At 41.5% G+C, this 24,466-nt stretch overlaps 1 protein-coding gene across 1 annotated transcript in view; it reads right to left on the bottom strand.

The window, feature by feature from the left end:
• Positions 1-902: 902 nt before the first annotated feature.
• DGAT2L6 (diacylglycerol O-acyltransferase 2 like 6) overlaps positions 903-24,466 on the bottom strand; it is a 24,640-nt gene continuing 1,076 nt past the window's right edge. The window contains exons 2-7 of the mRNA XM_040630713.1: positions 6,143-6,253; positions 5,569-5,639; positions 4,991-5,195; positions 4,167-4,341; positions 1,718-1,929; positions 903-1,293 (exon numbers count right to left, since the gene is read on the bottom strand). Of these exons, the coding sequence (XP_040486647.1) occupies positions 1,139-1,293; positions 1,718-1,929; positions 4,167-4,341; positions 4,991-5,195; positions 5,569-5,639; positions 6,143-6,253 (929 nt within the window). The 3' untranslated portion in view covers positions 903-1,138. The remainder of the gene's footprint in view (positions 1,294-1,717; positions 1,930-4,166; positions 4,342-4,990; positions 5,196-5,568; positions 5,640-6,142; positions 6,254-24,466) is intronic.

Genomic DNA, 24,466 nt, shown 5'->3' with positions numbered 1-24,466 from the left:
GTATTAGAAAGACCTTTGGATTAGAATTAGCAAGACCTGGGTTTGCATGCTACTTCTATCCAGAGCCATGTGACTTTGGGCAAGTTACTTAACGTCCTTGAGTTTTAGCTACTGTGAAATGGAGATGACAGCAATCTCACAGGGTTGGTGTTGGCATTAAGAGACAAAGATTGTGAAAATGATGGCATAATCCCTGTAACACAGCAGGTACTTGACATAAAGTAGACTCAGTCTGTGCATGGTCTTGTGGCTCCCTTCTTTCTGACCCAGGATGGTTATGCGGGGTTAGGAGAGATGGACAATTCAGTGGGTATCTATGCCAATTCTCCCAGTTTTGCTCCTATCTCCTACACTGTGTAGCAGCTCTGGTTCTTCCTTCTCACCTTTTCTGTCAGAGGAAGTATAAAGGATGGATGAAGAAGAGGAAAGTGACTCCCCACAGACCAGTTCCTGGCCAGGTTTGAGGGAAGCCCAGGAATGACCACAGTAATTAGAAACTAGTCATAGCCTGTTTTATATATCTGTAACTTTATTCTTTTTTTTCAAATTTTTATTTAATTTCTAGTTAGTTAACATATAGTGTATTATTGGTTTCAGGAGGAGACCTTTATTTTTATAGAAGAGACAGTGTAACTGCATACAGAAGTTTTTGCCAGTGTAGACGTGGGAAACAACTGAGGGAATCCTTTCCACTTGGATCAAGAACTACAGGTCAGGTCCCTGGTTTACCTTGTTGTATTTCCCAAATTATAAGGAGGAGGAGGAAACAAACCATTCTTGTTCTCAACAAGATTTCTGAGCCTAAATCTACATAGTGATGGCGTCACTAAGGTTTGGGAGGAAGGAGCAGTGGTGTTCTTTGGCTTCTCATTCCTTTGATCAGAGAGCCGGCTAGAGTCCGGGGCAAAGAAGATCTGTGGATTCCCAAGACTCTGCTTTAAAGTGGGTTGTTTCCTACTCTTCCTCCGCTCCTCTGGTTCCTTCCACCAAGCCAGATTCATTAAGTGCTTTCTGGCTTGGATGTCTTCCTCTCTCACGCCTGAGATCCTCCTCTCTCCCCAGATTCTTCCTTCTGGGTAGCCCTACCTGGATTCCTCAATGCTCTAGGAGTTTAGTGATGGGAGAGATCTAGTTCCTGTTATATGATTGTCAGCTCCTGGGTCTCAAGAAGGCCATACTGAACTTTGTGCTGGTCAAACAGCTTGCGCAGGGCACCGATGTAGAGTGCATGGTACTTGTCCACTGTCTTCTTGTCTGGCCTGTTAATCTTGGGGATTGGCAGGGGCTCCCCGACTATGGGGAGGGAGAAGAGACAAGCATCAGAGCCTCTCCTCCCCAACTCAAATTACCCATCCCTCAGAAGGAGCCACATACTGAAACTCAGTATCTGTGTCCCCTTCCCTTCCTTTGTTTTTTCCCTCTGCTCTAGCTCCATCCCATCCCATCTTCTCCAAATACCTAATCTCATGCTGAAGAGAATGAGAACAAGCTCAGAAGAGTGACAAAGGAATGCTTGTGAATAAAGATGCTCTCATGGCAGCTCTTAAATGGCTGCAACTCTTATCTGTTTAGTTGTCCTGCCCACCCTGCCCTCAGCCAAACCCACTGGAATTCCCATTGCCCATCCCAGCTGTTTGCTGGGCCCCCTGGACTTGGTGGATGACCTGGGTGGGGGGACTCAACAACGAGGGTGGTCCAGAGGTATTGGAAAGCTTACCAACAGTGGTAATGGGCCGATTGAAAGGAAGGAAGCCCCAGGACTCTCGGGTGAGGCCCCGGCCATGGAAAGTACAAAAATTTAGTCCCAGGATTTTTTTGAATGTGGCCTGGAAGGTTTTTTGGAAGAACCTTATCCATGTGCCCTCAGGGAAGGTCTCTTGATTGTGAACCTCGTTCTCTCCAAATGAATAGGAAGGGACAAGGTATGCTCTGCAAAGAAAGGAGCAGAAGTATTAACTCTCCCAGGGAGCTCTCCCTAGCAAAATCCTCTCCAAGATATGAAACCTTTCCAATCTCCTCATTATAAGACAAGAACTCAAGCACTCCAACAGCTACAGTTTTGTGTCTCATTCTTGCCATAGCCCACCCTTCCAACTGAACCCTTTTGGGGGAGCTGCTACACCTTGTCCTCTGATAAGAAGAAACTAATCTTAGGCAATCTAACTGTTTTCATTGCACGCAGCATCCAGAGTGATCTTCCTAAACTGCATATCTGGACATGTCATTCCTCTGTTTAAAACTCTTCCAGAGATCCTCACTTTGTATCATGCTGCTTACCATGGCTTCTGTGCTTTAGCTTTTGTGCTAGCTTCCCCTTTCCCCACCCCTTTCTTGCAATCTGCTTAGCCATACTAAGTGTGCCAAGTTGTTTCTTGTCTATGCTTCTTCGTACATTTTGCTCCCTCTGCCGGAAATCCCTTCCTTCTGTCTTCACATGGCTAATTCTATTTTGCCCTTCAACACTCAGCTACAATTTCAATCTCTTTAAGAAACATTTTTGACTACCTCCAATTCTGTCTCCTCAGTATGAATTAGTTACTCTTCAGCTTATCTTTCTCCACACTAACACTATTCTAACTCATTATTACAGTTATCTCCTTACCTGTCTAACTCCCTAGTTGTCTGTCAAGCTGATCCAAGTTGGGAAATTTGTCATTCATCTTTGGATCTCTAGGGCCTCGCATTATGCTTGATATGTTGTAGGTCCCCTGAGTTCTTTCTCCCTTTTGGTCTGACTGGCAACTCCTACTAATATTTTAGCTCACAATTCAGATGTCACTCACTTATGAAACTTCTACTTTGAGAGTGAAAGTTTTTCCATCAGTTGTTGCTCCCATAGGACTTTGTACATACCTCTATTATAGCACATCATTCATTCCACAAATACTTATTATTGAGCTCTTTCTATGTGTCAGTACTGTATTAAGCCCCAGGGACCCAACAGTGAACAAAATGGATTAAAAAAAATCTCTCGCAGTTTTTCTTGAGGGAAGACAGACAGTAAACAATAATGACAAATAAACAAAAAACTAGATAATAAATAAAATCAGTGATATATAAGAAGATGATAAATGCAACAGGAAAAAATAGAGCAAGATGGTCAGGATAGAACTTAATGAGAAGAAACATTTGTGCAAATACCTGGAGAAAGTGAAGGAATGAGCCAAGCAGTTATTTGGAGGAATAGCATTCCAGGCAGAGGGGACAGCTCATGCAAAGACCCTAAGGCAGGAGCATGTGGCTTGTTTGAGGGACAGCAAGAAGACCACTGTAGCTCTAACAGAGTGAGCAAAGGGGAGAGCAGTGGGTGATGAGGGGTTGCTAAGGACTAGATTATTTAGGGTTTTGCAGGTCCTCTTAAAGACTTTGGCTTTTGCTCAGAGTGAAATGGGAACATTGGAGTAGTGACATAATCTCACGTTTAATGGAACCATCCTAGCTACAGTTGAGAATAGATTCTTGGATGCGGGGGAGGCAGAGAAAGAAGCAGGTAGAGCAGTTAGGAGAATGTAATAATCCAGGGGAGAGATGATGTTAGTTTAAACTATGGGAGGTTATATTTGAGATGATAAGTGGTTGGCTTCTGGATATTTTGTAGTTATATGTGTACATATCTGTTGTTCCCATGGGACTGTCGGTTTCTTAAAGGCAAGGACCAGGTTTTATTTATTTTTATATCCTCAAAGCCTAGTACTATGCCTGACACACAGAAGGTGTTCAATAACTGCTGAACGAATGCATTCTACTTTTCAAACCAGATTATATGCTCTTTGGGGGCAATAACCATGTCTTCTTTATTTTTGCAATCCCCACAGCCCCAAGCTCAGTGCCTTCCTTGCTCTGGGTAGGTTTTCCAGGCCTCTCTGTTAGTGGGTTGATATAGAGTAAAGCTCCACTTCCCCAGACCCCCACCTTACTAGGCTAATGGGCAGAAGGTAAAGGTCTTTTCCTACTGTTCTTTCTCCAACTTCATGTAAAAGAAGTGCCTACAAATGTATCTGGAGCCCCAAACACAATTAAGACACAGTGTGAAGGAGCAGAGGGAAACAATCAGAGTGAAGAGAGAGCCCCTTCTAACAGGTTTCCAAAGGAGGGAACCATTCTGGAGAGGTGTTACAGAGTACCCATGGCACCCTGACAAAGGGCACCAGAACCTGGGGACCCACCCTGTCTTCAGTGCCAACTTCACAAAACCTTTACGTTCTTTAAGGTAGATGGTAGAGGCTCCTGGCCGGCACAAGAGGGCTTCAGCAGCTCCACCTGTCACAATAACCACAGCATTGCCTGAGCCTTTCTGGGTCAGCAAATACTTCAAGGCCAAGCCACTCACTGGGCACACACCTGTGAAACCAAAGAGTCAAGTGGCATAACAAACTTGATGCCTGAGACTTGGGAAAGGGGTTCCTCTGGGTTCTTCATGCTGGAGACAATTCTGTTTCCTGACTATTGTTGTTTCCACTCTTCTGTCTTTGACCTCCACATCCTGGGTTAGCCCTATCCTGAGGTTGGTCCTTAGGGTCAGCCGCTTGCCTTGGGGGTGGGGGTCTGTTATACTACAGTTGGGCCTACCTTGAGTTCCTCTGCCTACTGCCTCTTAGATCAATAGTGTCCACTCTCCCCAGTCTTACAGCTCTGGAAACTGTCCAGAGTTCTCTCCCTCTGGGTGATCAGGACTAGCCACTAGCCATCACCAACCTTATGCTTTCCACTGTGGCTTTGATCCTAAACTCAGCCTTCTGATTCCTCCTCTGAAAGGATTCCTGGCAACTCTTATAAATGCCTATAAGTTATCCGACTGACTAACTAGCCCTGCCTCCCAGATCTTAGAACCTGATGCGTGGCCACATACTCTTGTTACTGGCCCAGTGTGTTCTGGACTTATATTCTACTAAGTCCTCTTCCAAGCAGGATGTGAGATGTGGACTGTCAGGGCTTATTGGGGTTAGAGCTCTGAGGTAGGTCAGAGAATGGAATGATTTCTTATACTCACCCATTGACATCACATAGTCTCTCACAATTGGGATCCAGAAGATCCATTCCAAGGTCCCTACGGAAGGAGTGATGGCTGGGAAAATCCGAGCAAAGCCAGTGGCCTCAGTAGCAAAATTGATGAACACACCATAAGAGACAATGCCATGGGGGTGATTGGCAATGATATAGTTGTGTTTGGGAGAGAGGTCATGAGTCTTCACCAGCTGTTGGAGGGAGATTAAGTCAGAACGGTGGATAAGAAGAAGGAAGAGAGGACATGTGGACCCAGATACCAGCAGGTATCCTGTGTTTCCCTTGGGGACCCCCAAATACCTGTTCATTGAAATGTCATCATTGTCACAGGATTGCCAGGGGTTATAATGCTCAGGGAAGCTGACCTGGGTTTGCCACTGTGAAGAAAGGCTGTTATCCATTTATTTCCCCACCTGCCCATCCATCTTGGATGCCTACTCTGCATTATGCTTCTGGGCCTTGACTTTCATTGTTGGTCACTAAAGCCTTCGAAAACATGGAGCTGAGTGGGGAGGGAGAGTCTGGGCAACAAGAACCAAGGGCACCAAAAGGAAGGGTAGTTACCTTTATTGGGAAATAATTTTGAAAATACTTCCAGAGGGTCCAATTTCGTACCCAAGCTGAACGCCTACCACCTGTGGGTACAGAAGGGAAGGGAAGTGCAGGTGAGATACTGCCAGTCCCTCAAACCTCTCCCAGAGGTGGAGGGTTCTTACAGTCCTCAGGTCACAGAAGAGGTCCCCTTTCCACACTTCCATATTTCTAGAGCACTGAGCTGTAGGTATTGTCTCTGAATCCAACCCCCCAAAAGATATAGGAAGCCCCGATCCCCTGTAGCCAGCCAGGAAGGTGATAGGAAAACATCCCAAGGTTGGGGGCACCTTCCTGGGAAACCTGGGAGAGATCTCTGTTCCTTGTTGAGCTTTGCTCTCCTCTCTCCTTCTCCTTTCCTCTACACCTATTTGCTTCTTTCCATCTTTCCCACCATCTACCTACTTACCTCTTTTCCTTTCCCTTTCCCCTTCTTTCCTCTTCCCACCCCTTCTCTCCCTGCCTCTCCCACTCTCTCCCTCCCTTTCTCTTTCCCTGTGGTTCCTCCTCGGCCCAGACAGGGACCACCACTCTTCCTGTTTCTTACCTTGACTGTGGGTATTCCAATCATAGGCAAGCCAGGCTAAGGCAAGCACAGACAAGATCCAGAATTTAGTGAACACCAGAAAGTAGGGTATAAGAAAAACGGGAATCGCTCCTGAGGGGACACAAAGGTTCAGTTTCCTTCGGTTTCCTTCAAGTTTAATATAATTCTAACTCCCATCTCTGCTCTATACTAAAGGAGCAGTTCAAGGCTGGTGTGAGACCCTTCTCCCCCTTTCCCCTCACAACCCCTCCCAGCTCTGCTGTAGTCCAGGCCAACCTCTGAGTCCCTGGACCTGGGTCCCTTTGATGGTTGAAATCTTAACTGAGGAAACAGCATAACCATGACATTCTCAGAGGAAGCCCTCAGCTGGGGTCAAACGACAGGACTACCTGGCAAGTGGCTTGGCAAGACAACACCTTGAACCAGTGGTTGACATTCTCATTCTGGGACTTCAGGAAATCCTTTCTAAAAGCTTGACCCTCCTTTCTTTGTGAAACTGCTAAGTCAGTACATACCAGAGGAGAGGGGCTGCCTGAAGTGTACAGGCTGCTTGATGCTGAGAAGAAAACACATATTTAGAAAGTGTTCTATTATGTTCAGTTTTGTCACATTCAAAATGTCTCAGAAATCCAGAAGGGGGATTATTGTCTCTGTTAGCAAAGGACCACAGTAGGCTTTGAAATATAAACATGACACATCTCTCAGCAGTGGGAATTAAATTCCATTTTGAAATCTGCATTTATGAGAAAGGCTAAGTACACATATTGCAAAAGAGAAAAGACACAGATAAGAGAATGACTTCTTTGGCCAGGTAACCACATCATAGTGGATAAGATTTCCAGAGAAGGGAAAAAACTCAAGAGTTACTTAGCAGTGGGTTTGTCTCTTGCATTTTAGACACAGATGAAAATAACAAGAAAAAGATGGAATGGTCCTTTCTTTAAAAAGTCATGTTATGGAGTAGAAGAAACCTTAGTGATAGGCTGAATGCTCTCTGCAAGAGCTGGCTGAGATGGTTGTTATAAGCATGCTAATTAAATAAGAAATAGCGGTGGGAGGAATTTCACAGGAAGCTTTCCATGGATAAATGTCCTGCTACCTCTGACCCTCATAGAAGATGAGAGTAATTTGCCAGGTAAGCTTTAGAAGAAAACTCAGCAAGAATCATTATTAATTGAAGGTAGCCTAAGTGTATCATTTCTTTTTTTTAAAGATTTTATTTATTTATTTATTTGACAGAGAGAGAGAGAGACAGCCAGTGGGAGAGGGAACACAAGCAGGGGGAGTGGAAGAGGAAGAAGCAGGCTCCCAGTGGAGCAGGGAGCCCGATGTAGGGCTCGATCCCAGGACCCTGGGATCATGCCCTGAGCCGAAGGCAGACACTCAACGACTGAGCCACCCAGGCGCTCCCTAAGTGTATCATTTCTTTTATACCTTACTTCAAATAAATTTAGTTTGTATCCCCAGTATTTAGAACAGTGCCTTGCATGCAGGTGTATAGCAAATATCTATAGACTGACTGAAAGATAAATAAATGTTTTATCTTTTCAATAATAGATAAACTTAAATGATTAGTGTTTAGGCAGCATTTGTGTTATTTATATGTGATGCTATTTAAAAATCGTAGATGGATAGTGTGCCTTATATCTGATCTCTTTCAGTTATTCACAAGTCTTAATGGTAGTCTAACCAAGAGCTCTACTTCCATAAACACTATCCCCCTTGTGGAATCTATTTGAACTGCAGGTGTGACCATAAAACAAACGCAGCCTGTTTGAGTGTCACTGGTGTTACAGTGACATAAGTGCGACTTAAAGAGATAAGAGAAACTGAGGCCAAACATGGAAGAGCTAAAGCTTGTGGAACAAGGAGTTCTGTGACAGAAAGCAAAGGTATCTGAGGTGAGAATGATGAAGAACAACCATTTGTGCACATGTATATGTGACCCTCCCTTAGATATTATGGCCTTGACACCAGGAGATGCTTCCAAAATCTTATCTGTGTTCAAGGAAGATGTTCACATAAGGCAGCCTTTAAATTTAGTTTGTATTGAAGATGGTCAAGCCATTCTAATAGATGTGTGGTGTGGCATCTCATCATAATTTTAATTTGTATTTCCCAAATATCTAATGATGCTTAACTGCTTTCCATGTGCTTATCTGCCTTCTGTATATCCTCTTTGGTGAGGATATGTTTATTTCACTTTGGTCCATTTTTCAGTTGGGTTTTTTTCGTTTTGTTTTGTTTTTACTGGTGAGTTTTAAGAGATCTTTATACATTCTGGATACAAGTTCTTTGTTGGATATGTGATTTGTAAACATTTTCTCCCAGTCTGTGTTTAATTTTTTATATTGTTCTCTTAACAGGGCCTTTCTTAGAGCAAAAGCTTTTAATTTTGATGAAGTCAAATTTATAATTTTTTTCCCTTTACAGATTGTGCTTTCAATGTAAAATCTAAGAACTTTTTAACCTCACTTCAGGTCATGAAGGTTTTCTTCTAAGTTTTTTACTAAAGGTTTTACAGTTTGTGTTTTACATTTATGTCCATAATCCATTTTGAGTTATTTTTTTTTAGTAAGAATGAGGTTTTGATCAAGGTTCATATAGTACATATGGATATCCAGTTGTTCCTCCATTGAATTACTTTTGCATCCTTCTCAAAGATTCAATTGGCCATTGGAGGGTTCGAGATGTGGTATAGAAGGATCTTAAACTCACCTTCTCCCATGAACACAACAACTCTACAGCTACACAAGGAACAATTCCCTCTGGGAAGGACCTGAAAGCTAGCTGAGAAGATCCTCCACAACAAAAGACAAAAGAACCACATTGAGATAGGTAGGAGAGGTGGAGACACAGTCTAACAAGCAACCCCCACATTCAGGAACAATGACCCATAGTTGGGAGGGGATCTTATAGTCTGGAGTTCGTCCCTGAGGAGTGAGGGTTTGTGCCTCCTTTCAGGCCTCCCAACCGTTGGGAACTGCACCAGAGAGATGAGATCCCAAAGTGTCTGGTCTTGAAAACCAATAGGGTTTACTTCAAGGAGAACCATAGGGCTATAAGAAATGGAAAATTCACTCTTAAAAGGGCTTGCACACAGACCTACTTGCCCTGGGACTCAGCACAAAAGCAATAGTTTGAAAGGTGCCTGGACCATATGTGGAGACCAATTTATTAATCTTAAAGCATTTGCTGGAGAAACAGAAATCTGTTTGGAGGCTCTCCAAGGATGGAGGCACCAGTGGGTGTCATTTTTGAGTTTTCCTGCTTTGTTGTTGTTGGTACTAGCAGGTGACTTTTTCACACCCTACCTCCAGTCTGCTAGCTCCAGTAGGACTGACACCCCCTCCCATGCACTGCAGGTGCAGCCTACCCCACTGCAGCTGGGCTGGCCAAGTGCCCCACCCACATGTGCCACAGTTGTGGCCCACCAAGCCATGGCCAGCAAGCACATGCAGCCCATACAAAAGACACCCCTTGACAACCTGGCTCTCTTGGCCAGGGGAAATGCATTTCTGGGCCCCACGAGTCCAAATCAATTGGAGAGATAGTCTTTGGCAGGCTGCCACCCACAGGGCACTGCACAAACAGCAGACTGAAACAAACCCCTAGTCTTCATATGAAAAAGTTTTGTTTTCTTGTCCTGAAGCTTCAGATTGAGGGGCAGGCTCCAGGTTTGCCACACATCCGGGGGCTACAGAGGAACCCTCCAGGGAATATGGATAGGGAAACACCATGTTAGTGCCCTTCCTTATCCTCCCCACAGCTGGCTGATACCACTCAGACAGGAGCTTGAAGTCCAAAGCCACAATTTTTGCAACTGTTGCCCAGCGGACACCTCCAGAACGTCTTGTCTAGGTATCAGCAGGGTTTATATTGTAGACTCACAACACTGTTTACATTTGCCTACCTTAAAAACTGTTGCCTGAGGATCTGTCTTATAATTAACCTGAAACGAAACTGTCTGAGATCTCTCTCTTTAGAACACTGGCAAGTGTTGGCCTACCCTCAATGACTGGAACCTATCAAGAACAAATCAGGCTACTTAAATAATTACAAAGATCTCAGAGACAACCAAAAGCTAGAGAAAGGCTGAATGATAAGTTTAATCTCCCATATAAGGCCACTCTTTCAAGACTGGGAGAGGTAGCTGTTACATAGAAACAATCATAGAGGGTCAAGCAAAATGAAGACAGACGAATATGTTCTTTTTTTTTTTTAAATAATTTTTACTTTGTTATATTAGTCACCATACAGCACATCAGATGAATATGTTCTAAGTGAAAGAACAAGACAAAACGTCAGGAAAAATAAAAACCTGGGGCGCCTGGGTGGCGCAGTCATTAAGCATCTGCCTTTGGCTCAGGGCATGATCCTGGCGTTCTGGGATCGAGCCCCACATCAGGCTCCTCCGCTGTGAGCCTGCTTCTTCCTCTCCCACTCCACCTGCTTGTGTTCTCTCTCTCACTGGCTATCTCTCTCTGTCAAATAAATAAATAAAATCTTAAAAAAAAAAGAAAAAGAAAAAGAAAAACCTTAAAAATGGAGATAATCTACCTGATAAAGAGTTCCAAGTAATGGCTGTAAAGATGCTCACTGAACTTGAGAAGAATGAACACAGTGAGAGCTTCAACAATGACATAGAAAACGTAATAAAGTACCAAACAGAAGTCATGGAGCTGAAGAATACAATAACTGAACTGGAAAATACAGTAGAGGAGTTCAACAGCAGACTAGGTAAAGCAGAGTAAAGGATCAGTCACAGGGCAGAAAAACTAACACCAAGCAGCAAAAAGAAAAAAATGAAAACAAGTGAAGGTAGCTTAAGGGGTTTATGGAACAATATCAAGCAGACTAACATTTGCATTATATATGTCCCAAAAGGAGAAGAGAGAGAGAAAGGGGAAGAAAACTTATTTGAGAAAATAATGGCTGAAGACTTCCATAACCTAGGGAGGGAAATAGACAACTCCAAGAAGCAAAGAGTTCCAAATATGATGAACCCAAAGAAATCTATACCAACACAAATTATAATTAAAATGTCAAAAGTTAAAGAGAGAATATTAAAAACAGAGAGAGTAGCCAAAGTAATCTTGAAAAGAAAATAAAGCTGGAGATATCACAGTCCCAGATTCCAAGATACTACAAAGCTGTAGTAATCAAAACAGTATGGTACTGGCACAAAAATAGACACATAGATCAATGGAGTAGGATAGAGGGCCCAGAAATAAATCCATGCTTATATGGTCAGTTAATCTATGACATGGGAGGCAATAATATACAAGGAGGGAAAGAGTCTCATCAACAAACGGTGCTGCAAAAACTGGACAGCTACATGCAAAAGAATGGAACTGGACCACTTTCCTACATCATATACAAAAATAAACTCAAATTGGTTTAAAGACCTAAATGTGAGACATGACCATCAAAGTCCTAGAAGAGAACACAGGCAGTAATATCTCTTACATGAGTCATAACAACATTTTTCTAGATACATCTCCTGAGGCCAGGGAAACAAAAGCAAAAATAAACTATTGGGACTACATCAAAATAAAAAGCTTTTGCACAGCAAAGGAAACCATCAATAAAACATAAAGACAACCTACTGAATGAGAGGAGAGATTTGCAAATGACATATCTGATAAGAAGTTAATATCCAAGATATATAAAGAACTTACGTAACTCAACGCCAAAAAATAATCCAAATAAAAAATGGGCAGAGGACATGAACAGACATTTTTCCGAAGAAGACATACAGATGGCCAACAGACACATGAAAAGATGCTCAACATCACTAACCATCAGGGAAATGCAAATCAAAAACCACAATGAGATACCACCCTATACCTGTCAGAATGGCTAGAATCAAAAGAGAAGAAATAGCAAGTGTTGGCAAAGGTATGGAGAAAAAGGAACCTTTGTGCACTGTTGGTGGGAATGCAAATTGGTGAAGGCACTGTGGAACACAGTATGGAGGTTCCTTAGAAAATTAAAAATAGAATTACCATATGATCCAGTAATTCCGCTACTGGGTATTTATGGAAGAAAATGAGAAACACTCATTGGAAAAGTTATAAACACCTCTATGTTTACTGCAGCATTATTTATAATAAATGAGATACAGAAGCAACCCAAGGGTCCACCCATAGATGAATGGATAAAGAAGATGTTATATGTATATGTGTATATGTATATATATACATGATCTTGCCATTTGTAACATGGCTGGACCTGGAAGGTATCATGCTAAGTGAAATAAGCCAGTCAGAGAAAGACAAATACCATATGACTTCACTCATATGTGGAATTTAAGAAACAAAACAAATCAACAAAGAAAAAAGATACCAATGAAAAAGAGACTCTTAAATACAAGGAACAAACTGGTGGTCCCCAGAGGGGAGATGAGTGGGGGGAGGGATGAAATAGATAAAAAGGATCAAGAGTACATTTATCTTGATGAGCAATGAATAACGTATAGAATTGTCAAATCATATTGTACACCTGAAACTAATGTGACACTGAACCTTAATTATTCTTTGGTGAAAAAAGAAAACAAGCAAATAAAAAAAACCAAAGTGCTGAAAGGAAGAAACGTCCAACCAAGAAAACTTTACCTGGCAAGGTCATCATTCAGAATTGAAGGAGTGGTAGAGAGGTTTTTACATAAGCAAAATTAAAGGATTTGATCACTACTAAACTGGCCTTACAAGAAATGTTAAAGAGACTTCTTAAAGCTGAAAAGAATGAAGGGGGGGTAAACAGAAGGGGGAATGAACCATGAGAGACTATGGACTCTGGGAAACAAACTGAGGGCTTCAGAGGGGAGGGGGTGGGGGAATGAGATAGGCTGGTGATGGGTACTAAGGAGGGCATGTATTGCATGGAGCACTGGGTGTTATACGCAACTAATGAATCATGGAACTTTACATCAAAAACTAGGGATGTACTGTATAGTGACTAACATAATAATAAAATTAATTAAATAATATTTAATAATTATAAATATAATATATAATGTATATTATATATAAAATAATATAAAATAATAAAATTTTTAAAGATTTTTTTCTGTTAAGAACAAATATATGCTAAGTACTTCAGCTGTTCAGTGCACTGTGGGGAATATTTTTTAGAGTACTGCAGGAGAGCACAGCCCAGGGATGGGGCCTGGAGCAACTGGTGCTCGACTTGGGAAGCATACAGGTGTACTTTCTGCCATGACAATCACTGTCTTTGTTACCTTTTTTTGAAAAAGAATATATCCATCCTGCCTAACCCTGAGTTTTTGGAGCACCACAGTTGTCCTGGGAATTAATTGCATCTCATAGGTCATCTGACTTCCCATTTCTAAAATGGGGGTTTTAGCTCTGCTGAACACTACAGGTAAGTAGGTCTCTAAAGTCTACTAGTGGAGAACGTTGAGTCAAGAGACTTACTACCATGACACCTGATTGATGTGCAGAGTGGGGAGCTCTGGAATGTGGCCTGATTGTGACAGCTCAGTAAGGACAGCCCTGAAATGTCTATGGCCAACCTCTGATACAGGAGTGGCCCACAGTACCATTGAGATCTGCCAGCTGTGGCTGCAGGTTCTCAAGGGGGCATTCCAGAATAGAATAGCACATGTTGTCTGAAGTTCTCGATGATTGAAAATTATTAAAAATAGGGGCACCTGGGTGGCTCAGTCGGTGAAGTGCCTGCCTTTGGTTCAGGTCATGATCTCGAGGTCCTGGGATCGAGCTCCAAATCAGGCTCCCTGCTCAGTGGGGAGTCTGCTTCTCCCTCTCCCTCTGCTCCTCTCCCCTGTTCATGCATGCTCGTGCTCTCTCTCTCTCAAATAAATACATAAATAATCTTAAAAAAAGAAAATTATTAAAAATATTTAAAGATATTTAAACTGTGAGTCTATTGATAAATATTTATGAACACTGAAACATAGGCCTGTACTAATCTCCACGCATTAGCAATATCGACTGTAATCCTACATTAAGGAAACCACTGTGGGGTGAGTGGTTAATCAAAGCTTGATTAATAGACACAGGCACCATGTTCCATCCCCATGATGGTGAGCCAAATGCATTGGCCTGGCCACTGCTGTGGTCACATGCTACAGGTTGAGCAAAATGATATCATATTTTGATGTGTGCTTGCACAACAATGTGGAAGCCAAAACTGGCGTATTTTGTGTAAAATGTTTCTATTTTTTTATTTTTAAGATTTTATTTATTTATTTATTTTTTATTTAGAGTGTGAGTGGGGGTAGGAGCAGAGAGAGGGAGAATCTCAAGCAGACTCCATGCTCAGCCGAGAGCCCAACACAGGGCTCAATCTCACGACCCTGAGATCATGACCTGAGCTGAAATCAAGAGTCAGACACCAAACGAACTGAGCCACCGAGGCGCCCCTTAAATTTCTATTTTCAATTGTTTAATGCCAGTATATAGAAATGTGGTTGATTTTTATGTGTGATCTTGTATCCTGTAACTTGGCTAACCTCCTTTGCTAGTTGTTGGAGTTTTCGTGTGTGTGTGTGTTTTTAAAATAGATTCCTTGGGATTTTCTACAGACAATCATAGCATCCGTAAATTAGGGCAGTTTTTTTTCTTATTTTTCAGTTTGTATGCTTTTATTTCTTCTTCTTCTTCTTCTTCTTCTTCTTCTTCTTCTTCTTCTTCTTCTTGTCTTATTGCATTTGCTACAAATTTTAGTATGATGTTGAATACAAATGGTGAGAGTGGACATCCTTGCTTTGCTGCCAATCTTAGGGAGAAAGCTTTCAGTCTTACATTAAATATAATGTTAGCTACAGGGGTTTTTTTATAGATGCTCTTTATCAGGTTGAGGAAATTTCCTTCTATTCCTATTTTGCTGAGTGGTTTTATCATGATTGAAATGGAAGTTTATCAAATGCTTTGTCTACATCAGTTGATATGATCATGTGTTTTCTCTTCCTTTGTTAATATGGTAGTTTACATTGATTTTCAAATATTTTCACTTGCATTCCTGGGATAAAGCCCACTTGGCTGTGGTATATTATGCTTTGTATTACTGGATTCAATTTGCTAGTATTTTATTGAGGTTTTTTGCTTTTATATTTATGAGGAATATTGGTCTATAGTCATCTTTCTTGTATCATCTTTGTCTAGTTTTGGTATCAGAGTCTGGCCTCATAAATGAGTTGGCAAGTGTTCCTTCCTCTTTCATTTTCTGGGAAAGATTGTGTAGAATTTGTGATATATCTTCTTTAAAATGTTTGGTAGAATTTGCTGTTGAAACCATCTGGGCTGGCAGTTTTCTGTTTTGGAAGGTTTCTTATTCTCCAAAATTAAAAATTTCATTTAATTAATACTTATGGGTTATCTATTTCATCTTGTGTGAGTTTTGGTTGTTTGTGGTTTTTGAGGAAGTTTCCAAATATCAGTGTTAGTTTGTCTATTTTTCTTTTCAGTTCTGCCAGCTTTGGCTTCATATATATTGAAGTTCTGTTGTGGGTGCATCTCCATTTGGATAGTTATATCTTCTTGGTAAATTGACCCTTTTAACCCTGGTCCTGACTTAAAAAGATAAATTTAAACTTGCACAGCCTCAAATTACTATTGATTACTTGCTTAAGTTAAAGATGGTACCGATATGAATCTGAGTGGGTCCTTTCTTCAAAATATCTTTGATTCATCTTACCTGCTCACTTTCCCCATACAGTAATAGCTAGTATTTACTGTACACTCATCATGTAAAACTAAGCGATTTACATGTATATTTTAATCTTCATAAAGACTCCATTAACACAGCAACTAATCTCATTTTGTATATGAGGAGCCTAGGTTTTGAGAGATTAAATAACGACCTGAGACCACAAAGCTAGCTTGCGGGTGAGCCAGGGTTGAGAACCCAGACTGTTTTACTCCAGAGACTGCACCCTTTAACCTCTAAGCTCTAATTATTTTTCCCTTTAGTCAGTTACCAATTCCTGGCAGTTCTGTCCTCCAAACACCTTTCAAACGATTCTATTCCCCACTTTCATGCTACCACCCAGTCTCAGCCACCATTATCTCTCTCCTAGATGGCTCCCAATGTCTTCTACATAGGCTCCCTGCTTCCATTTCAGCCTTGATGCGGCTAGCATGTTAATGCAAGTCTGACTCTGTCGCTGTACAGCATACAACCAAGAACATGACTGGCTTGTCAAAGAGGCGTTTCTGTGGCTTTGAAATTACTTATTGGTTCTAAACTGACTGTAAATATAAGAATGTGTGCTAGTAAATGGTAATTTACTAATTCAACATCGAACATGGCTTCTGGTGTGTCTTAAGGAGAAGGCTCTTAGGTCTTGTAATCTTGGTTTCGAAGGCACTCTGTGGTGGAGCCCTTGGCCACCTCCTTGTTTTCTGCATTCCACCATACTGTTCTGTCTGTTCCTCCAACTCACTCTTCTCTCTAGCCTCTGGGCTTCAGTGCATGCTGTCCCTTTCACCTGGAAGAATCCTTCCTCAGCTCTTTCCTGGTTGGTTCCTATTCATCTTTTAGGCCTCAAAATAAATGTCACAGTTGAAATATTTTGGAGCTCTCTTTGACTTCTTTCCCTTTCCAAAAATTCTCTCTCCCATTCATTCCCCTGCTTCCATCTCCATTGCTACTGCTATGGTTGAAGGCTCGATCTCCTCTGGTCTGGACTGCAGTCTTTAGTCTGCTCTTTTTGCCTGCTGGTGCCTTCCCTTCTGGTCCATTTCCCATGCTACTGCCAGATTTTTTTTTCAAAACACAGTCATAATGTTGCTTGCCTCAGAAACTTTCAATATTGAGGCGCCTGGGTGGCTCAGTTGTTAAGCGTCTGCCTTTGGCCCAGGGCATGATCCCGGTGTGCTGGGATCGAGCCCCATATCAGGCTCCTCTGCTGGGAGCCTGCTTCTTCCTTTCCCACTCGCCCTGCTGTGTTCCCTCTCTTGCTGGCTGTCTCTCTCTCTCTCTCTGTCAAATAAATAAATAAAATCTTTAAAAAAAAGAGAAAGAAACCTTCAATATTTTCCCACTGCTGGCAGAAAAAAGTCTAAACATATTAGATGTGTTTGGCCCTCCATGGACTATCCCCACACACCTTCCGAGCCTCATCTCTCACTAACTGCGCTGACACCGCTTATGCTCTAGCCCAGTATTTCTCAAAGCATTGTTCCCATACCACTGTAGGTATGCTAGATGGTCTGAGGTGGTATATGGATGGAAAATTATTTTAATGTACAGTGAATAAAAGTGAACTTACGGTAGTGATATAAAATTTCTGTTAAAATACATTAATTTAGGGGCATCTAGGTGACTCAGTCAGTTAAGCGTCCAGCTCTTGGTTTTGGCTCAGGTCCTGATCTCAGGGTCCTGGGATTGAGCCCTGCATTGGGAGTCTGCTTGAGTTTCTTTCTCCCTCTCCCTCTGACCCTCCTGCTTATGCTCTCACTCTCTCTCCCAAATAAATAAATAAATAAATCTTTTAAAAAATAAAATACATTAATTTAGGTAACAACAATGAGTCAATTTGGGAAAAAATGTTAAGTCATAAGCTCAGCCTTCAAGGATTAGCTGAAATGATACCCCCTTAAATGATATTTTTGGCGTTTCTCTGCTCAGAATTAAGGGTTGCCTCTTCCACACCCCCACAGTACATTACTTATGCTTCTTTTTGGTCCTGTTTCATTTTGCTGTTTGTGTAGTTAGTACCTCATATGTCTGTCCCTCTCCCTGTTAGACAGTGAGCTTCTTGAAAACAGCCTTTAGCACAGTGCCAAGCACAGGGAGATGACTCATGATAAATTTTTGTTACATTAAATTGTAGCACATGGAGAAGTCTTATTTCAAAGTTCACAGAGCAGCAGATGAAAGCTAACAGGGACAGAAACCAATAATGCTCTTATTCCAAACAAGGAAAGGACTTCTGGGGTTCCAAGGTATATATGTGTGTGTAAGGCTATAGGCAAGCAGTTATTTCCAGTGAAAGGAAAAGCCCAGTGTCCTAATTGGCTGGATCCAAACCTTTAGAAAGCCAAGAATGTGGTTAGTTTGTCACAGATGAATTCCTGTGACTTTGTGATTACTTATTAGATCTACATTAACCATAAATATAAGAACTTGTGAGAGTAAATGGTAATTTAATAATCCAACAAACTTGGAGCACACTTCATGTGAAATCTCTGTACTAGAAGCCATGGGGACAAGGTTGGGGACTGCAAGGAAGAAGGTGAAGAGAATAAATAAGGAAATGATGAAAATAATGTACATATGGTCATTGACACCATTTATTATTAAGCATTTATTATTAATAAGCACTCGGTTCAGCACTTAATGTACATTATCTCATTTAATTCTCTCATAACCCTAACAGGTAGATAATTTTATGTATGTATGTATGCACGTATTTATGTATTTATTTATTAAAGATGTATTTATTTATTTGAGAGGGACAGAGTGTGGGGGGAAGGGGCAGAGAGAGAGAGAGAGAGAGAGGCAGAGAAGTAGATTCTCAGCTGAGAGAGGAGCCTGATGCAGGGCTCCATCCCAGGACCATAAGATCATGACCTGAGCCAAAGTCAGATGCTTAACTGACCGAGTCACCCAGGCATCCCAGAAGGTTAGGTTATTGATTTGTGATCTTTCTTCTTTTTTGATTTTTATTATTATTATTTTTTTGATTTTATTTCTTTGGGTCCTTTCTCTTTTCTTTTTTTTTGTAACCTTCCCAGGTTTTTATTTATTTTTTAATTATGTTCACTTAGCCAGCATATAGTACATCATTAGATTTTGATGTAGTGTTCAACGATTCTATAGTTGTCTATAATACCCAGTGCTCATCACAACACGTGCCCTCTTTAAAAAGACTTTATTCATTTATTTATTTTAGAAAGGTGGGAGGGACAGAGGGGGAGGGAAAAAAGGAGGGAGAGAATCCCAAGCACACTCCACACTGAATGTGGAGCCCAACAAGGGGTTCGATCCCAGGATTCCTGGGATCATGACCTGAGCCAAAACCAAGAGTTGGAGACTTAACTGACTGAGCCACCCAGGCACCCCAGGTAGGTAATTTTATTATCCTCATTTTACATATGAGAAAAGTGAGGTTCAGAGTGGTCAAGCTTTGGGGAAAAAAAGCTCCAACCTTTAGGAAAAAAGTAGGTAGCAATTGTTGAGTCTTTGCTGTGACAAGAGCTATTTTAGGCACTTTGTGTATGTTAACCCATATTAATACAGGTAGAAAAGAAAGGTTTTGCCTTCCAGGAACTCACATTCTAATGGGGAAGATTGATACCATAAATAATGGATACATTCAAGAGGGTGAAAACTATATAAGTCAGGGTTCAAATGTCATTTTTTTGAAAAGCTTTTATGTATTTATTTGAGAGAGAGAATGAGAATGAAAGAGATTGAGAGAACAAGTGGGGAAGGAGCAGAGGGAGAAGCCGACTCCCTGCGGAACAGAGAGCCCCATGTGGGACTCGATCCCAGGACCCTGGGATCATGACCTGAGCTGGAGGCAGACACTAACTGACTGAGCCACCCAGGTGCTCCTCAAATGTTATTCTATGGGAATCCAAGCAGAAGACCATTCCTTACTACTGGGGAACCTAGAAAGGCTTTTTGTAGAGGGTAAGAATTAAGTTGAATTTTGAAGGAAGAGTAGGATTTTGACATTAGTGGAGGAAGATTAGTGGAGGAAGAGCCTTCCATGCATGAGGAAGAACTCAAACAAAGACCTGTAGGTGGAAGAGTCCAAGGCCCATAACACCATAACCTGCAAAAGTACAGGGAGCATGGGAAGCCATGGAATAGGAGACGGAGCTGGGAAGGAAGCTGGGGAGATTAGGCCTGATGCTAGAGGGAAGATGATTATTAAGCAGAGAAGCAGCATGATCATATCTATGTATCAGGAAGATAATTTGGGATAACCATGGTAGCAAGAGAAACTGTAGGCAGGGAATCAGCTAAGAGTTGCAGAAATTTAGATAAGAGGCAATGGGAACTTGAAGTAGGTTACTATTTCTCAAACCAGTTTAAAAGATACTATGGAGGGAGAATTTTCAGAGCTGGACAGTTGATCAGATGGCGGGGAGGAATGAATGGTGCCTTGAAGGAGCCTGTGCGAATGCTGGGAATGTATCAAAGTCTCTACGTGCCGAATTTTCTAGGATCTAGTAACTTGTTATTCTTCCTGAAGGTGCAATGAAGTCAGCACCTAGGGTGCCTGTCTCAAAAGTGGTTGTCATTTCTCTGTTGATCAAATGGCAAGGTTGGCAGTGTCTTCTGAGGTCTAGTGGTTGGGTTCCAAGTAATGTCAATTTCTATAACAGAAAGGAAGAAAATGAACATCTATTGAGGATTTTTTTTGCCTCTTTGGTCTTCAGAATGGCCTTTAGAAGCATATACTATGTTCTGTTTCTACAGTGGGGGAGAGTGAATGACTTACTTGTGAAGGTCACATAAAAAATAATAGTGACTTACTTGCACAAGGTCACATAGCAAGCAAATTGCAGACCTGGCCTGTCTGACTCCTAAGACTCTGTTCTATTTCATGTAGTATCAGAAATCAGAGAAAGAAGGGAGGCCTACCTCCACCTAANAAAAAAAAAAAAAAAAAAAAGATGACCAGGAAAGAGGAAAAAGAACAAGAGATGGACTTAAGAGCTCTACTGAGGAAGAAGAAATCTAGAAGAATCATCAATTTAGTGTCAAGCCTGGTCTTGTGAGAAGTAAAACCATGACAAGACCTGGCTCCTGTTCTCATGCGGCTCATTGGGTAGAGGGGGTAAAGGATATAAGGGTTGCTACCTAACCTATTTTTACAAATTGCTTTGGACTTTCAGAGGTGATGTAGTGTTGGGTTGTCTAGGAAATGTTGCAGAGAAGACATGACTTGAGCAATATCTCAAAGGATGGATTGTCCACGATTAGTCCAGCAAGAATGATCAAAGCATCTTTCTAGTGGAGGGACTAGTCAGAGCAGAGGTGAGGGAGTGGGAGAGTACCCTTTACGTTTGTTCTGTGAATAGACTGCCTGGAACACAATCTTCATATAGGGGAAGAGTAGAGTGATGAGTTGGTAAAAGGTTAGAGCCAGAGAGAGGAGGAGGGCCTTGAATGCCCAGGCTTACACATTTGTACTTCACTGAGTAGGTAGTGGGAAAACACTGACTATTTTTGAGCAGAAGAGGGCTGTAATCAAAGACGTTTTCAAAAGATTCTACTGGGAGCAAGCAGTGGAATAGATTGGAGAGGGTGGAGAGTAGAAGGTAGAGGGCCAGGAAAGAGGATATTGCAACAGTTTAGGTAGATAGTGATACAAGCCCAGAAAAGAAGAGACTGATGGAAAGCCATCCTCTAATGGAAGCTGGCCCTCAGGGGGCTGTCGGGGCCATTGCCTAATTCTAAGGCTCATGAATGTTTGTGTTTCACATCTCCCCCAAACTGTCTTTTTATTCCTCTCTTCTCACTTTTTCCCTCCTTCTTGTCCCTTTGCCTTTTTCCCCTCCTCTTTCCCCCTTTTTTTGTCTCCCATTACTTTCAGTGATGTTCAGTAATCAGCCATGATTCTGAGCATCGTTTGGGAAGGAGAGGTACTGAGGGAGGCTCTGAGCAAGACAGAGGAATGAAGGAAAGTGGGTGAGAAAGAGGAGAAAGAAGGAAATTAGGAAGGGAGGGAGAGAAGGAAAAGAGGGAGGGAAAGAAGGAAGGTAGGGACACTTTTCTATATGGAGCATTTACTGTAGACCAAGCTGAGAGGATGGGAATACTGAGGCTTAGAGGGGTCACAATACTTGTTGGAAGTCACACAGCTAATTGTCTTCCAAGTTTGACAAATTCCAGAATCCACGTCCTGTTCACCATGTTTCACGGTTTCTCTTTTCTGCCTTCCCCCATCCCCTCAACTTGTTGTAATACTTCTTCCCCAAAATCGTAATATCACTTCACTGTTACTCTTTCTTTCACTTACTACAGTCTGTCTTACATAGTAGTGACTTGTGTATGTGTCCAGCATGATGCATAAACTGTGTATAATAGTGGAAATGATTGCTTTATCTTTGTTCCTAGATAATAAGGAGTTGGTACTTGACTCATCGCAGTCTTGACAAGGACAGTCACTGTCTTGTGATTAGTATTTGCTCTGTAACTACTGAACAGATGTGAATATTTTAGGCACCTCTGTGGGCATTTCACACTGTTAGGTGCTACAGCTACCTCAGTAACCTCCAAGACCCAGGATTCATGTTGTAAATTCTAGTATAATCACTAAAATAATAGAAACTGGATATATAACATTTAAATTAGTAGAGGAAGACAAACGGAATGGTAATCAATTTAAAAGAAGTTGAGACAAATGGCCAACAAGCAAACAAGCATACGAAAAGCTGCTCGACACCACTAATCATTAGGGAAAAGCAAATCAGAATCACCATGAGATATCATCACATTCATTAAGATGGTTCCTGTTTAAAAACAAAAAACAAAACAAAACAAAAAAAACAGAAAATAAAGAAGTGTTGGAGAGAATGTGGAGAAACTGGATCCCTTGTATACTGTTGGTGGGAATGTAAAATTGTGCACCTGCTATGGAAAACAGTATTGCAGTTCCTCAAAAAAATGTTAAATGGAATTTCCATATGATCCAGCAATTCCACTTCTGGGAATATATCCAAAAGAATTTAAAACAAGATCTCAAAGATATATTTGAACACCCATGTTTATAGAAGCATTATTTACAATATTCACACAACGGAATATTATTCAGCCTTAACAAGGTAGGAAATCCGATCACATGATACAACACAGGTGGAACTCGAATACACGGCAAGTGAAATAAGTCAGTCGCAAAAGGACAAATGGTGCATAATTCCACTTATATGAAGTACCCAGAGGAGTCAAATTCACAGAGATGGAAAGTAGAATGGTGGTTGCCGGGGGCTGGGAGGAGGGGAAATGGTGAGTTCTTGTTTAATGGGTACAGAGTTTCAGTTTTACAAGATGAAAAGAGTTCTGGAGGTGGATGGTGGTTGGTGATGGTTGCACAACACTGAATGTATTTAATGCTGCTAAAATGTACACTTAAAAATAGTTAAAACGGTTGATTGGATGTTATGTGTATTTTCCCACAACTTTAAAAAACTTTCAAAACTACAGGAGAAACAAAACATTCACATCTGTTTTTAGTGTTTTCACTGAAGACACGTAGGTGCCGTCATTGGTCCCTAACATCCCCACTCCATACCTCAAGCTCCTCCAGTACGACTGGAAGCTAGTAAGATGGGGTGTGGGCATTATTAGGTGGTTAACCTTCACCTCTGGGCTCTTACGTATTCAGGGTCGGATATGCCTTCTATCCTCATCCCTGTCTAGAGACAGTGTCCTTTGAGATGGGGAGAGGAAGAGAGAAAAAAATACTTTAAAACAAATAATTTTGTGGTCAAAAAATGAAAACGTGTTATTAAAGAGAGCTCCCAGAAGAGTCAGAACAGTCTGGGCACTTGTGTTTGAATACCACACAAAGGCTCTCTGGGCTGGGACAGACCCCACCCCTAAAGGGATCAGTTTACACAGTTCTCCCTCTCTTGACCTCTTTTCCCTGCTCTCTAATCCCCATCTTTGCCCACTCTTTCTGGGATCCAGACCTGATCACCACGATGCCAAGTCTTTTAGGATATTCCTGCGCCCCTCAATTTCCTAACTGAGGGCTGGAACTTGTCAAAGCAGTCTGTTTGAGGAAGTTAAAATAAACACAAAGGGAAACAAAAAGAAAATATGAAAGACTAGAAGCAAGTTTACAGAAATATCGCTTTTTTTTCTTAACACAGCTAGAGGCAGGCCATTGATAGACTAAGCTCAGCATGATTTGATTTCAATAAGGCTCAATGAATCATCATCTTTTGGGGGTCATAGACCCTGTTGGCAGTCTGGTGAAGCCCAGAGACCTCTTCTCCGAATAATATCTTAAATACCCCAAGTAAAATATACAGACTTACAAAGGAAATGCATCATATTACAACGCAATTCTCACAACATTATAAAAAATGTGATAGAGTAACATGGGCTTCTTGGCTTATGCATTAAATAATCAGACCTAATGGTGGTTCCAATAACTACTGGAATTTTGAGGTAGTCATGAGCATAAATGAAATTTCAAGATGTCTGCAACAACGGGCATGTGAGACGTAAACTTGTGATGTCTGTTACTGACAAATTCACTGGTGCTGCTAAAGGTTCTTTGGTTTGTTGCCTACATTCATTTTTTCAGTTTGAGGTCAGTGAAAATAACAAGTAATTTTTTCTATCCAAATTCAAAGTCGCCCCCCCCCC

Source organism: Ursus maritimus, assembly GCF_017311325.1.
Source record: "Ursus maritimus isolate PB19 chromosome X unlocalized genomic scaffold, ASM1731132v1 scaffold_X1, whole genome shotgun sequence".
Lineage (NCBI taxonomy): Eukaryota > Metazoa > Chordata > Mammalia > Carnivora > Ursidae > Ursus > Ursus maritimus.
This window is presented reverse-complemented; position numbering and strand designations above follow the sequence as displayed.